This window comes from Callospermophilus lateralis, chromosome 6 (genome assembly GCF_048772815.1).
Source record: "Callospermophilus lateralis isolate mCalLat2 chromosome 6, mCalLat2.hap1, whole genome shotgun sequence".
NCBI classification, from domain to species: Eukaryota; Metazoa; Chordata; class Mammalia; order Rodentia; family Sciuridae; genus Callospermophilus; species Callospermophilus lateralis.
Genome location: NC_135310.1, coordinates 56,274,735 through 56,289,953, shown reverse-complemented (window position 1 = coordinate 56,289,953; position 15,219 = coordinate 56,274,735). Strand labels below are relative to the sequence as shown.

The 15,219-nt window shown below is 36.6% G+C and overlaps 1 protein-coding gene across 1 annotated transcript in view; it reads left to right on the top strand.

The window, feature by feature from the left end:
- The window catches only part of Armc2 (armadillo repeat containing 2), a 109,076-nt gene that overhangs the window by 47,563 nt on the left and 46,294 nt on the right, over positions 1-15,219 (top strand). Inside the window, exons 8-10 of the mRNA XM_076859872.2 lie at positions 1,790-1,965; positions 6,506-6,608; positions 8,666-8,889. Of these exons, the coding sequence (XP_076715987.2) occupies positions 1,790-1,965; positions 6,506-6,608; positions 8,666-8,889 (503 nt within the window). The remainder of the gene's footprint in view (positions 1-1,789; positions 1,966-6,505; positions 6,609-8,665; positions 8,890-15,219) is intronic.

Here is a 15,219-nt window from a genome sequence, read left to right as displayed (position 1 = left end):
GACTGTTTGGTAACAGAGTTTATTTGATCAGTGGTTTAAATTTTGTCCCTTGGGCCTTCCTTTTTAATTTCTTTTTAAATAAACTAAAACAAGTCATCTTGAATAGAACCCAGCAGACTGAAACATTTAAGGGGAAGTGCTAGATAAATACATTGAGGACCCCTTATTGCCCCTAAGTGACCCAGCGCTGGACTTGGGGCTTATGAAGAAACTGCCAGGCACAGAACAATAAAACAACTCGACAAAAGTATTCATACAATGGAGTTCAGATTTTCCCCTTTATTTAAAGTCTGTCTCAGTCATTTCCCATCAATTCATTTATTTAAGTGCATAACTGAAAGGCATTGAAGGTTACTTAGCTATTGAGGTTTAAAAATTTTTTCTTAGATGTTATTGTTGAAAAGAGCTAAAAATGGCCTGAGTCATTTCCTTCTGCAGGCACACACTTCCTCTATGTGGGCTTCTAAGAGCACATTATGGTATTTATTTAAGATTGGTTTCTCACTTTTAAATTTTGTGATGGAATCTATCAGAGAGAATATTTTTCAACTGACTACCTTAGTATGTCTTGCAATCTTTTATTTTTCCTTATGTTCTCTTTTGTATGATACTTTTCTTCCTCATATGCCTCTTTTATGGCTGCCACTTTCAAAAATTACTTTCCTCAGAATCATAATTATAAAATAAAATGTTTCTTTGCTGCTCAACCCAGAAATGGACATGGAGATCAGACCCACAGCAATGAGTGTGTGTTGGAGCAAAGAGGGTAAATCTGCAGAGACAGGGTTAAAAACAAACAAAGAAACAGGATTTGATACCAGGCAGTAAAGCAGATATTCATCTGAAATTCTCAGATCCATGTTTTCTTGGGACAACATTAATCTACTTTCACTGAAGGTCTAAAATAAAGCCATCTGTTCTGCTTTAAAAAAATAAAATAAAATGTTCCTAGGTCTCCCTGTTTTCTAAGCAAAAATCTTTTTATTCTCTTCAAATAATGGTAAATTTGGTGACATTTTGAAGTTTTGTTCTATAAGAGCCTCTCTTTCTCAAATGACAATTTTCTTACAGGAAAATATTGATCATTGTTTTTTTTTTAATCAATGATATATTATCAAATGAATATGTATGAAATAGTTGCAGATTGTACAGTATTCTCATGGTACCAAGTGCTCTTGATACAGAGATATGTAAGACAATGTTCCTGCTCCCTTGGTATGACATCTGTTTGAGGACATCAGGTACATAACATGACCCCCCCCACACACATAAGTAAAAAAATGAATAAAAGCCTCAGGTAATGTTGGTTGAATGTGGAATTGGGCACTGTTTCTGGAGGAGCTGAAACATAAAGACTTGAAGGACAAAATGGATAAGAACAAGGATAAGAAGAATATTCTAGGCCAGTGAAACTATGCCAGAAAGGGTTGAAGATAGAGGCGCAAGTGACATGCCTCTGTGGGACTGAACAGGTCCAATGGAGGGCATTTGGAATAAAGGAGACTAACTAAAATAGGTGGCAATCCCATTCTTTAATACCCTCTTTGAAAGATTGTGTATTCTAGATAAGTTAATTGACTGATTAGTAAGTCAGCAAGGGAGGAGCTAGATCAAAGAGATGGAAAAAAATCACGTAAATGGAGGTGAGGCAAGAAAGGAGAAATAGAGCTCATGAACTTGAAGATGTCTGGGGAAATAACTGAGGGGTTTTCACTTACGCTGTGTGTGATGCACCTGAAAACTTGATCCTAATTAGTAAGTGTTGCTTTACTCTCTTTTGCTCTGACAGAAGAGAACATTGAAACAGTTTGTGCTGCTTGCACACAACTTCATCACGCTTTAGAAGAAGGAAACATGCTTGGAAATAAATTTAAGAGAAGAAGTATTCTCCTGAAGACTCTGTATAAACTAGTTGATGTTGGTTCGGACTTGCTCAGCCTTAAACTTGCAAAAATTATCCTTGCAGTAAGTTGTTCTTTCCTCTGGCCTACTAGACTGTAGCAATGCAAACTTTATGAAATGATTTTTTTTTTGGTAAATATTACAAAGAATATTAGAAATGCCATGTATTTGTTTAGAGTCTTAAAAAGTAAAAGTAATAAACTGGCATCCCAGAATTTGACTAGGAAGTGATATCTAAGGAACTAAGGCTGAGTACATAGAAAATGTTCAAACGAAGATCTCTTATATTTGGAATGTGACCAGATATATATATCTTTTTTTTTTAAAAAAAAAAAAGCAAGCAAAAGGAAAATTGAGAAAGAAAAGAAAAAAGCAACAATAGGCAAATATATTCAAAACAGTTGCTCAAGTAACCTCTGTCCTGTGGTTTCAACTGGCTGCTCGATTCTGTCATATGATTTAGGAAATAAAGTAATTTGGGTCACAGATATAATGGCCAGGTGCTTTATGAACCGTGTGAAAGAGGAAAACAGCTGCTTGTGGTCACAGGAAGGTCCTTCAGTGGTCATCGAAGGCTCCTGTAAAGTGTTAGAAGAAAAGGCCAGACACCAAATAAAAGTCTGTAGAACTCTGTCTAGAACAAAATGCTATCATTGTTTGAGGGGAGTGCTTTGTTGTCACAGCCATAAACAGTTGGAACCAAAAGATAAGCCACAATTATTATAGAATGTTCTAAGAGAGCCGCAAAAACAAATGAATGAGGCTTTGTTAACCTGGTTTCATAAAAGTAAAAGCTTTCTGTTAATGCTGCGTTATTCACATAATGTGAAATTATGAAGGACCCAGGCTGGCAGTGCCCAGGAATTCACCTTTCCTTTTTCATCTGGTTCCTAGACATCTTGTTCCACATCAGGTCAAAAAAAGAAAAGAAATAGGCATTCATGAATCCATTAATGCTTTGGAGGAAATTTATCTTGGTTATTAATGAGTCATTCAAATTGATTACATACAGGACACAATTTAATTCTCTAAGAGCAAAAGGCTAAATGATCTGACAGGCAGAGAACACGTTCTGAACTGGGCATATGATTAGGTAAGGTCCTCCTGGTGACAGTGGCCACTTGCTGGTTGAAGGCAAGACTCTGTATTTCAAACTCCAGAGTTGGGTGACTCTTGCCTCCATTTAACTACAGAATTACCAGGTGAGAAGGGACCTGTGAAACCATCCAGTCCAACTTCCATCCAGCCCATCTACTTTCTGAATCCCTTATGAAATTACAGGCAAGATCCTGTTCTGATTAGACTTAGTGATGGAGTTCTACGTAAAATTTTAAAGGACCACGTCAAAAGAAATGTCAAAAGATAAATCAGCAAAGACTAAAGATACATGAAACATGAAATTTTCACTGCTTCTTTTCTTCCTGCCAATATTTATTCCCTCTACCAGTTTAGTATCATAATTCAGACATTTAAAGTTATTTATAGTTAAAAACACTGACCAAGCATAATGTTAGTTCTGTTTTCTTGCATTCTTTGGTTCAATGGAGATTTGCCAGACAGCCATTTTAATTTTAACCTTTATATCAAAACAGCTTACAAAAATATGTCAGTCTATATTAAGATTGTTTTAAAGTATACAAATATATACACAGTATGAATGCAGCTCTATTCTGGGGGTAGAATCTAGCACCTTAGGCAAACAAAAAAGAAATACCAGTGTGTCAACTGTGATTATATATAGTGGTAGTATGATGATTTCAAACTTCTCTTACTTTTGTTTAGTTTGCCAACTTTTGCTTTAAATAGAATAAAATTACTATTTTTAACTTAAAAAGAAAATTACCCTACCACTAGAACCTATATTGTCAGGAATTCTTCCTAAAACTTGGAATATATGAATAAAATAGCCTTCCCCAGTCCTGCGGGCACTGTAGCAGGGGAAATAGCAGAAGCATCAAGTACAAAGGGCACAGCAAGTACTGTGGGGAGAAGACACCCCAAAGCACAGGGAGTAAGGGCATGGAAAGTGGTGATTGTTATGGGGCAGCCTATAATTCTTGCATATAATGACATATTTTATTACCTTTTCATGTCTTAAAGTCATAGTTTTACAGTTATCAGTAGAGAAGTTATAAGAATTTGCTTTGCATGTAAAATGACCTAAGCTATATACTAGGCCTGGAAATTATGTGTATCTTTCTTTCCTTTCCTTTCTTTCTTTCTTTCTTTCTTTTTTTTTTTTTGGCACTTGGGATTGAACCCAGGGATGCTTAACCACTGAGCAACACCCGCAGCCCTTTTTTGTATTTTTTTTTTTTTTTTTTAGAGACTGGGTCTCACTGAGTTGTTTAGGGCCTCAATAAGTTGCTGAGGCTGGCTTTGAACTCTGGACCTCCTGCCTTACCCTCCCAGGCCACTGGGATTACAGGCAAGCACCACCGCTCTGGCTTTATCTTTTCTTTTCTCCTCCCTCTCCCCTTCCCTCTTCTTCTTCTCCTTCCTCTTCTTCCTCTTCTCCTTCTTCTTCTTCCTGTTGTTATTTTGATGAAAACCCTGAAACCAGTTTTTTTTTCCTTGTCACTTTTCACTAAAAATATAAGACTCACAGTGGGTAGGAGGTGATTATATTCATTGAACAAGTTTTGTTAGGCATGGAATTCATGCTACATACCATACTTAGGAAATAAATCATAGTTTTGTCCTTAAGGTCACACAATTTAGTAGAAGATAGTCAACTGATTTAAATATATTCCCAAATCTTATATATACTATTTTTCCATTAATATAGAAACATTTTTCTGTTTTCTTAAGTCAGCTTATTTTCTAAGTTTTTAAATAATGTTGTTCTGAACACCTACCTACTCAATAACTCTTCCCCCTGTGACAGGCATTGAGCCCAGGACTTTACAAAGGCTAGGCAAGCACTTCACCCCTGAGCTATATCCCCAGCTCTAATAGATACTTTTTAAATTTCCCATTTCCTTTTCTGAGAGCAAGAAGGCTCCATGTGTTGGGGTTTCTAAGGCTTCCTAAATGTTGCCTCTCAGACTTTAAGGCACATGTGAATCCCTTGAGAATGCAGATTCTGACTCACTAGGGCTGGTGGGACTTGAGAGCCTATCTTCCTAGTGCATGCCCAGGTCCTGTGAGGGGCAGGGGCCAGTGTCAGGTGGGCCATGTTCCACTCCCTTTGCTCCTCTGACCTGAGACTGACAGCATGCTTTTTGCCATCTCCATCAGCAAACAGTACAGCACCTGGCACACAGAAAGCACTCAGGAGACACTTGGTGGCCAAACAGAACAAATCCTTAACAAATATTTCTGGAAATATTAAAAAAAAAACTAACTGGAACTTATTAATTAACAATATTAAAAATAGCTTTTAATAGTCAAATAATGACCTTTACGTATCCTTTTCACATAGAAATTTTTTTTGATTAGATGACCTCGTTCCTACATTTTTACTTTGTTGCAATGAAAGTACTTGATATTCCCATCTAATAGTGGGTTCTAGATGCTTTTCTTTTTTAAGCATAACATTTGTGGTTACACTGTTTTGCAACTGCCTAATAAGAATAATATTACAGTTCCACAGTTCATTAGACTCTTCCCTAATATTGGACATTTAGGATTTTAATATTAATAATATTAATAATTAATTATAATTATATAATATTAATAATCATAACAATTATAATATTATACAATTATAATATTATAGAATTCTAATATATAATTATAAAGTATTGTATTATATTTATAGTTATAATCTATAAATATTTATAATTCATAATATATGAAAATATAATACAATAATTATAATATTAATAATTATTAATAATGATGATTTTAATATTTAATATTTCTTACTACTTCAGATAAATACACAGATGATTTAGACCATTTGATTCAGCAAGTCACCCTATTGTGTATATGTTTTTAAAAAGGAAGTATATTTTTGTATTGCCTTGTGTTTCATTTAGATATTTTTGTTTTATTTAGAAGATAATTTTCAAACTCATTTATCAGTAATTATCTCAAAGCATTCCATAAATAGCCTCAAAATTAAATATATATACAATCTAATCAAATACTACTAGTTTTAAAATTTTCTTTTATGCAATTTATAGAGAGGACATATTTTTTCCCTTTATTTTTTCCTTCACTTCCACTATAGATTCTTTTCAAAAATAGTTTAATCTGAAATTTTGGCATTCATTATCCTTTGCTTTTGTGTTTTAAATCAGTTTCGCCATTTAATTAAATTTGTTAAATTATCATGCCTTTCTTTTTCCTATATTCTTTTAAAAGTAAGTAATAACTTTAGATATCAATTTGACATTATGAGGTAAGAAAGAAATGCTTGTTATTAAAATGTTCTTACTCAAAAGATCATTTGTATTGTATTTAGTATAACTGAGTTAATTAGATACCATAGTTGGCAAATATTTAAACTAAACTTTTTAAAGTTTGATTTCTTTAGAATGTTTATGTTTAAAAAAATCTTGCAAGGCTTTTAATAGAGAAGTTTGTGTTTTTAAGAATATGCCAGATCTTTATTTCTCTCCGCAATAGAAACGGAAGTGTTTTTCTTTCTCTGCAGCTAAAAGTGAGTAGAAAGAATCTACTTAATGTCTGCAAACTTATATTTAAAATTAGCAGGAATGAGAAGAACGATTCGCTGATTCAAAATGACAACATCCTAGGTGAGTATCATTCAGTGCATCAGTTAAGCAAATGCACAGCACAAATGTACCATTTGGAGAGAAAGGTTATAATTAATGGTGGCAAGAATGTTGTGTCTAGTTATATAACGTTTACTTTGGCTCCTCCTTCTCTGTGTTTTCCACATTCTGTTTAATGTATCATTTGGAATCTAGTATGACAGACTAATTTTTGTTTTTGTTTTATAAATACTTACAGTAATACAATGTGAGTTTACAAAGAAGCATTTGAAAATCCATCTCTGGGACATGGATTCACTATTAGAAAAAATGCAATAGTTTTTGGCATAATTAAAAATTTTAAATTTTTTTTCAAAATTGAAAATTTTAGTCTTTTGATCTAGTAGAAATGACTAAAATTAAAAGACATCTGTAAGTATTATAGAAATCTGACACCAAAATATTTCAAATATGAGCCAGGTGTGATGGTGCACACCTGTAATCCCAGTAATTTGGGAGACTGAGGTAGGAGGATTGCAAGTTTAAGGCCAGCCTCAACAATTTAATGAGACCCTGTCTCAAAATAAAAAATAAAAAGAGTTGGGGATGTAGCTCAGTGATAGGGTTGCTTCTGGATTCAATCCCCGGTATTGAAAAAATCAAATATGTAGGTGGAATTTTATTACATTCTAACTACCGAACCATAATGCCTAATTCTTGACACACCTCTAAATAATTAAGATGTTTAGTTATATAAATGGAAATATTTTATGAATTAATGTTGCTGGTATAGGAGGAGGCAGTAACATGGAAAACACTCTCAGTCCTCTTTTGGTAACACAGGATAAATGATCTCAATATCTTTTGTAGCCCAAGAGGACTGGGACATTACCAGTACGGAAAGAAATGTCTAGCACTGAATTAGCTGAGAAGTATCAGCTGCAAACAAATATGACAAATGATCACACAGATATTAAGAAATGTAACTATGAGGAGGACTGCAAGTTCATAGCCAGCCTTAGCAATTTAAAATATGAGATATGCATAATTACCCTTACTAGAGTTCCTGGATTTCTCATAAAACCTGTAGTTATATGTCATTTGGATGAAGGTTCTTTAATTGTTTTGGGAAAGCGTGGATGTTATATTCAACTTATCCCTTTCTAGTGTGATTGAGTTTAAGCTCCTCTCTTGACTTATTTTCCCTTAATATAGAAAAAAAATCCTTCAAGATTTGTTGGTATCTAACTCTTGGTAATGGGGATTAAACCCAGGGGTGCATCCCCAGCTCTTTCTATTTTTTATTTTGAGACAGGGTCTCATTAAGTTGCTGAGGCTGGCCTTGAACTTGCAATCCTCCTGCTTCAGCTTCCTAAATCACTGGGATTACAGGCGTGCACCACTGTACCCAACACAGTCAGACTCTTAAAATGCTTTAAGAGTTAATTCTGATTGTGGTGGCACTGGCCTATAATCCCAGCAATTTCTGAGATTGGATGATCACAAGTTTGAGATGAGCCTCAGAAATTTATCAAGACCCTGTCTCAAAATTTAAAAGTTTTTTAAAAGGGGCTGGGGATATAGCTCAGTGGTAAAGCCTCCTACCTCCTTTTCAATCTCTAGTACCTAAGTAAATAAATAAAATACTTTGATTATTAGTATTCTATAATAACTTGAAATTTTTGTAACTAAAAATTAAGACTGGTAAATACTAGTAAGAGGTAAGGAGTGGCATTTGATTAAAAGAATAGCTTTTTTTAAAAAAAAAGTCTTTATTTATTTTTTTATGTGGTACTGAGGATCGAACCTAGGGCCTTACATGTGCAAGGCAAGCGCTCTGAGCCACAACCCAAGCCCAAAAGAATAGCTTCTTATTTATGTATTAGTAAGTCTACCCTTTTACCATCATTAATATTACAGAGATCTGTTGTAGCTAAAAGTAAGCTCTTCTTACTTGAGTGACTCTTAACAAGCATTTACATGTACCTTTGGACAAATATAGCTCACAAATTGTATTTGATGTTCACAAACAAGTGCTTTAATATATTTCTCTCAAGCTGTTATACTCAGACATGTATAATAATTCATCTTTTTGGCAGAATCATTATTAGAGGTACTGAGAAGTGAAGATCTGCAAACTAACAGTGAAGCTTTTTTATACTGTATGGGGACTATTAAATTCATTTCCGGAAATCCAAGATTTCTTAATGAAATGATCAGCAAAGGTGCTGTGGAAATATTGACAAATTTGGTAAAGCAAATAAAGGAGAACACCAAGAAATGTGAAACATGTTTGCCTAATTCAGGCCACTTGTTAGTCCAGGTAAGTATTTTACTTGAAAAGATTAGATGTATAAAATTAGTTTTGTGCTGACTAATAGTACTTGCCATTTCACAGAATGGCAGATGAGAAGTTCCTACAGCAGGTGGGGGTCCCAGGCCTCAAGGATCAAGGGCAGTAGCCCCTGCTCCACCTCTGCCCTGTGTGATCTTGGTGCCAAATTGCCCTGTTGAGGGTTACTCCGTAGCTTTTCACAAGGCAGCTCTCCATCCAGCTGGGCGACATCCATTTCTACTGCCCTGCAAAGAGAGCAGTCCTGGAAGAATGAAAAGCTGCGCTTTTCTGCAAGACAGTTGCATCTTATAGTCAGAACTGTAATGGCAGTTTAGTGTTTTGAAGAAGGGCCTGGCCTAGAAATTGTTTGATTGTTTATGCTTGGTAGCTGTAACTCTCATATCCATAATAATAGGCAGAAATTAGTGGTATTCAGTTGTCATGGAGTATGTAGATAACATACAGCCCTGAGACTACAGAAACACAGGTAACAAAACTGAATACTATATATTTCTTTTTCTTTTTCTTTCTTTTTTTCTTTTTTTTTTTTTTTTTTTAGTGCTAGGGATTGAACCCAGGGGTACTTTACCACTGAGCTACATCCCCAGCTATTTTTATGTTTTATTTTGAGACAGTCTGGCCAAGTTGCCAAGGTTGGTCTTGAACTCACAATCCTTCTTCCTCAACCTCCCAAGTTGTGCTGATTACAAATGTGCACCACTGTACCCAGCTAGGTGCATTTAATATAACCAGAGCAGGAGGAAAAAAATTGTTATGTATAGTTTTATTACTGTTTTGTGACAGATTAAATTTTCATATTTAAGTTATTTTCATCAAACCTGCTCTGGCTCTCATATTATTTTTTAGATGAGATTTTACTCTTAATAGCATTTGTGTATCAAATAATAACATCTTTGATATAGTAATTCATGTGATTTGACATGTGCTTGTCAATTAACTAGAATTGATTGAGCACTGTGTATGTGCTAAGCTGTTGGAAAAGCATTAAAAATTAGATTTTAGACCCTAATTTCAAGATGCTTAAAATACGTATGACCATTATTAATTTTTAACTTTGGTTTTTCTCCATTTTGAAGATGATTGCAAAAACCTCTTTTGGTCATGAATGTTGCAAAATTCTACTAGTGGATTGTGTTTTGACCAGGAAGACTTAAGAAACATTTTTATGCTGTCAGTGTTTTAATCACTTACGTTTTTTCCTTACTAAAAATAATTCTGATTACATAATGTTTATAATCACATTAAAATGTAGGCAAGTATAAGAAAAAGTATAAAAATATGTGAAATATTTACCCTGAGATGCACTAACACACCTCCAATTTGGATTTTAAATATGTGCATATATATAACTTTATATAATTATTGTTTTTTTTGGAGAGCCTGTTATTTTTAATTGTTTTGTTTTATTTCCTGTCACCCTCTTCCTCTCCTGTTTCTCATTCTGGTCCATTCAGTTTCTAATGTTGTTTACACTGATGTGTTTGTTTGCTTTTAATATACACATAGGTTTTAAAAAATGGATTTTTAAAAATTTTTGTTTTTGTGCCAGGGATTGAACCCAGAGCACTTAATCACTGAGCCACATCCCCAAAACTTTTTTATTTTTTATTTTTTTAAATTTTATTTTGATGCAGGGTCTTGCTAAGTTGCTGAGGCTGGCCTCGAACTGGGGATCCTCCTGCCTTAGCCTCCTATGTCACTGGGATTACAGGCATATGCCACCACATCCAGGACATTCCTCATTTTCCATATAATAATACTTGGTAAAAATCTCTTGCCTCAATTCTATAAACTTATATTATTTTTTATGACTACATAACATTCTGTGATAAGGATATATCTCAAATTGTCCATCATCTCCATATTGAGATGTTATACCATTTTAAATTTTTATGCAAGAGCTTGTGGAATTCTTGTCTAGTTGAAAAACGTCTTTCTAACCCATTATATATATGATATCACTTTATATCACATATATGTGTGTGTGTGTGTGTGTGTGTGTGTGTGTGTGTGTGTGTCTCTCTCCATATATATATATCATTGAGTGCTCTTGCAATCAGAAATATATCAAATCAAGAAACAGGGCTCTGGTGTGCCAGTAAGTTCAGAGTGTATTCCCTCTGTTCCTCTTTGCTTTTCTTTCCCTTTTCCCTGGATTTGGCATCCCGAGGTGCCAATTGGCTCAGCGGTTCAGCTCCCCCTTTCTTTTCCCTCTAGGGGATACTATAGAACCTTCTTGCTGCCTGCTACATCCAAACCTTTCCTTTGAACCCAGTGAAGATCTGGCATGGCTGGGGCCTCTGCCTGGACCACAGTCAGCACCCCACAGCCTGTCTAATAGGAGAAAGTGGAGCCTGTTTTTGCTACCACCTGAGAACATGCTTCTGCTGTGATTGCCAAATGACATTTGGGTCTACTGTATCCCAGTGTCTTTACAGATTTGGAGAGGAAGGAAACATTGTTTTAGGCTTTGTCATTTGCAGAATCCCCTACAATTGACATTCCCTTATATTTAGTTAAAACCAAGAAGAGCCCTGGATGTGGTGGCACATGCCTGTAATCCCAGTTCGAGGCCAGCCTCAGCAACTTAGCAAGACCCTGCATCAAAATAAAATTTAAAAAAATAAAAAATAAAAAAGTTCTGGGGATGTGGCTCAGTGGTTAAGTGCTCTGGGTTCGATCTCTGGCACAAAAACAAATAAATAAGCAACACTGTTTTGTATCATATGAATGATAAAATGTGTAACATGACTTCACTAGGAAAATGGATGAAACACTCTGCTCCAGTCAATGTGTGACACTGGCTTTCCACCAGCCAGATCATGTGCAGATTCAGGCCCAGGCAGATTTGGCCACCAGTGGAAGTATTTGTTATACCAGCTTTCATGGCTCCAGATCGTGAGACATTTTTAAAAGCAAATATGTTCAATTGGGATATAAATAAATTACCTGAGGTTGTAATATTAATCAAATAATGTCTATATGCGAGAGAGAATGAGAACATGACAAGAGCTGCCATGTGACTGCCTGTCCTTAGCAGCTGGCCGCTGGGAGGCCTTGATAGCTTCCCCACTTTCTGGGAACCTTGTGTTTTCAAAGTTTTCATATCTTAGCATCTGGCACAGGGCTAGAGTCATCCTGTTTCTCTAAAGCCACAGTGTTTGGAGCCCACCAAACAGATGGAAAACATCTCCTGCAGCTGAACCCTGACAGTTGTGTGGAATCTGGGAAACTGGAACAAAGGGAAAAGGATGATGAATATGCGGGCAGATGTGTTTGGGGGATGCCAAGGAGGCAAAGCTGTACAGAACAGGGAGTCGGTGGGGTGAGTCACAGGAGGCAAGATTCACAGGGTACAGCCATGGGTCTCAAATGCCAGACTGCAAAATGGCCCTGGGATAGCAGGAACAGGTAGAGGTCTGTGCATGGGGAAGGCCAGAGGAGATCAGAGTAGCAGAAAGATGAATGTGAATCATAAGCTGTCAAGCCAATGAACATCAAAATGCTGGAAATAATGGTAGAAGAATATGTCCAGGTGACAGATTGGAGGGTTAAGATCTTAAATGCAGGAGCACCAATTAAGAGGTGCTGCTGTAGTTATATTTTAGACTGATTATAATGGATATGAAAGAACCAGTGTCAAAGGCTCCTTTAGAGGGAAAAATACTGAAGTGTTGATTCTGAAGGCTTTCTTTGTGCTATTTCTTATGTATATGCGTGTATATGTATACACATGCTTATATGTCACCATGAAGCTGAAACCAAGAGACATTCACTTCACAATTGTTTGTGAATGGCCACTGTGTGCCAGGCATGCTCTGGTGGCGAGTTCTACAGTGGTAAACAAGACAGCCACCTGAAGGGGACTACTTTTTGAAACCAGATAATAGTATTCCTGTGTCTCATTCTTCTGTAAAACCATGGTACTTCCACATGATCAGTGTGCACCCAGTTCTGTACAGGGGACAGGTAATAACATTTTGAGAACAAGAGATGCACAGGGGAACTCCAGGGCCTCTATCCAAGCACCAAGTCAAAGCATTAGTACTCCTAGCTGGCAAAATGGGAGACGCAAGCTTGCATATAAAATCCTAAGGGTAAAGCAGGTTAAACTGTGCATGCTGGCTAATTTCAAAATACTAGAATTTAAGGAGAACTTGCTGAAACTTGAAAGAAGGGAAATATAGGGCAGTTAGCAGACAGACCCCTAAAGGTCATGAGGAAATTATAACACCCAGGGAGGTGACACAGACAGAAATAGGCATTTGTCAATGTTGAGCTAGAATGGATTATCAGGAGGTATAGGGTTCTTCTTTGACCTTTAAAGGCCAAGAGTGCAGAAGGCCTAACACAAGAGCTGGACTTATCTGCCTCAGGGAGCCTGACCTCCATCCCGCCTCCTTCCTGGGATATCAGAATCACAGCCCAGCCCAAGTTCTCCTGGTGTCTCATTTGTCCTCCATTGAGAACAACGTGTTCTTGAGAACAACGTGTGCAAAGTTGCTTTGCTGTAATCAAAAATCCCAACATACTTGCATTTACAGCTAGGCAATTTTGGGTTTACAATGTAACTACTAAAACTAGACTGATGCTGGGCCGGTGGCAGTGGGGGCATAATCCCATGGACTCAAGAGCCTGAGGCAGGAGGATCACAAGTTCAAGGCCAGTCCCTGCAATTTAATAGAGACCCTTTCGCAAAATAAAAAAATGAAAAGGGGCTGGGGATGTGGCTCAGTGGTTAAGCACCCCTAGGTTCAATCCCTGGTACCTAACAAATAATAATAATACCAGACTGACTTGAATTTATATTCCTATTTTTTTAGTTCATTAGTATTTCCATCCCTCCCCCTCCCACCATATACTGCTTTATAGATGACTCATTTGATTTGGTGAAATTGTTTTTTTTTTTTCCTCTTTGCAGTGCTGGGAATGGAATCCAGGGCCCATGCACGATAGGCAAATGCTCTACCACTGAGCCATACCCTTAGCTCAGCTCATTGGAATGTAATCTGTAGAGAAAGGTGTACTTCTCCTGCTTTGAACATTAGACCTGTTCTGTAGCACCCCAGGTTGCATGGTTTGCTTTGTCTTCCCTCCCCGACCTGTTCTGTGTCTTTGGCCTGTAAGCCTGAGGGCTCCTCCCAAGACTCCCCCAATTCAGATTCTTTCCCTCCCTCACCTGCTACCCCATGGTATCATGTCCTTCCTTTTTCTAAAGGGAATCTCCAGAACTACATTGTTGTCTGGACTCCTTTTTAACTTTTATTTTGAACTAAGTATAAATTCACAAGCTCTAAAACAGCACAGTGAGGTCCTATGTACCCATCACCCGCTTCTCCCAATGGCAACATCTTGCATAACTTCAGAATGTTGTAATCAGGAAATTGGGATGAATATAACACAGTTAACAAGAGTACTGTGTCTAGCTTATTTTGCTTAGCATATTGTTGCTGAAATCAGGTGAAATTTTTCTTTTGGCTATAGCCTATAATAATTAAGTTAATATAATACTTTCATATATCATTTTTATGTAATTTTTAATTTATATATGACAACAAAATGCATTATAATTCTTACTACACATATAGAGCATAATTTTTCATATTTCTGGTCGTATACATAGTATATTCACACCAATTTGTGTCTTTATACATGTACTTTGGATAGTAATGATCCTCACATTTCACCATTATTTCTAACCCCATGCCCCCTCCCTACCCCTCCAACCCCTCTCTCCTACCTAGAGTTCGTCTATTCCTCCCACATATGCATATATCTTAACAAGCTCTGACAAATGCTTAGAAACTGTCGGTACCCATGGTTTCACGTGTAGAGCAGCATCTCATCATTGGTTTCTTTTATCTCAGCCAGAACTGTGCTAATCATATGTGAGACAATATGAAACTTCTTGGGTTACCACATAGGCTCTGATTTGGGCATATATGTGGTCTCAGTTGGGCACAAATCCAAAAAATGAATGTGCTTTTATTAATAGAGGGAGATGGTTTAGCTGAGGTTGGAAAATGGTGTGGCTTTGGTTTTAAATCATTTGACACTGTTTGTGGTCTCTGGCGGCTGTATTTATTCTTTCACATCATCAGTGGGAAGTGAACCATTTTGCAGTTGGCAGTTGAGATAAAGCTCCAGGGATTTGGGTTATGGATATTCCAGATCATTGAGAAATAAAATAAATGTGTTTAGAGACAAATGCCAGATAGAGCAGGGGAGGCAGTAGACAAGGAGAAGCCCAGGCCACCAGCCTACCTGGAAAGGGGTAGAGTTTCTGAGCCCCAGTTT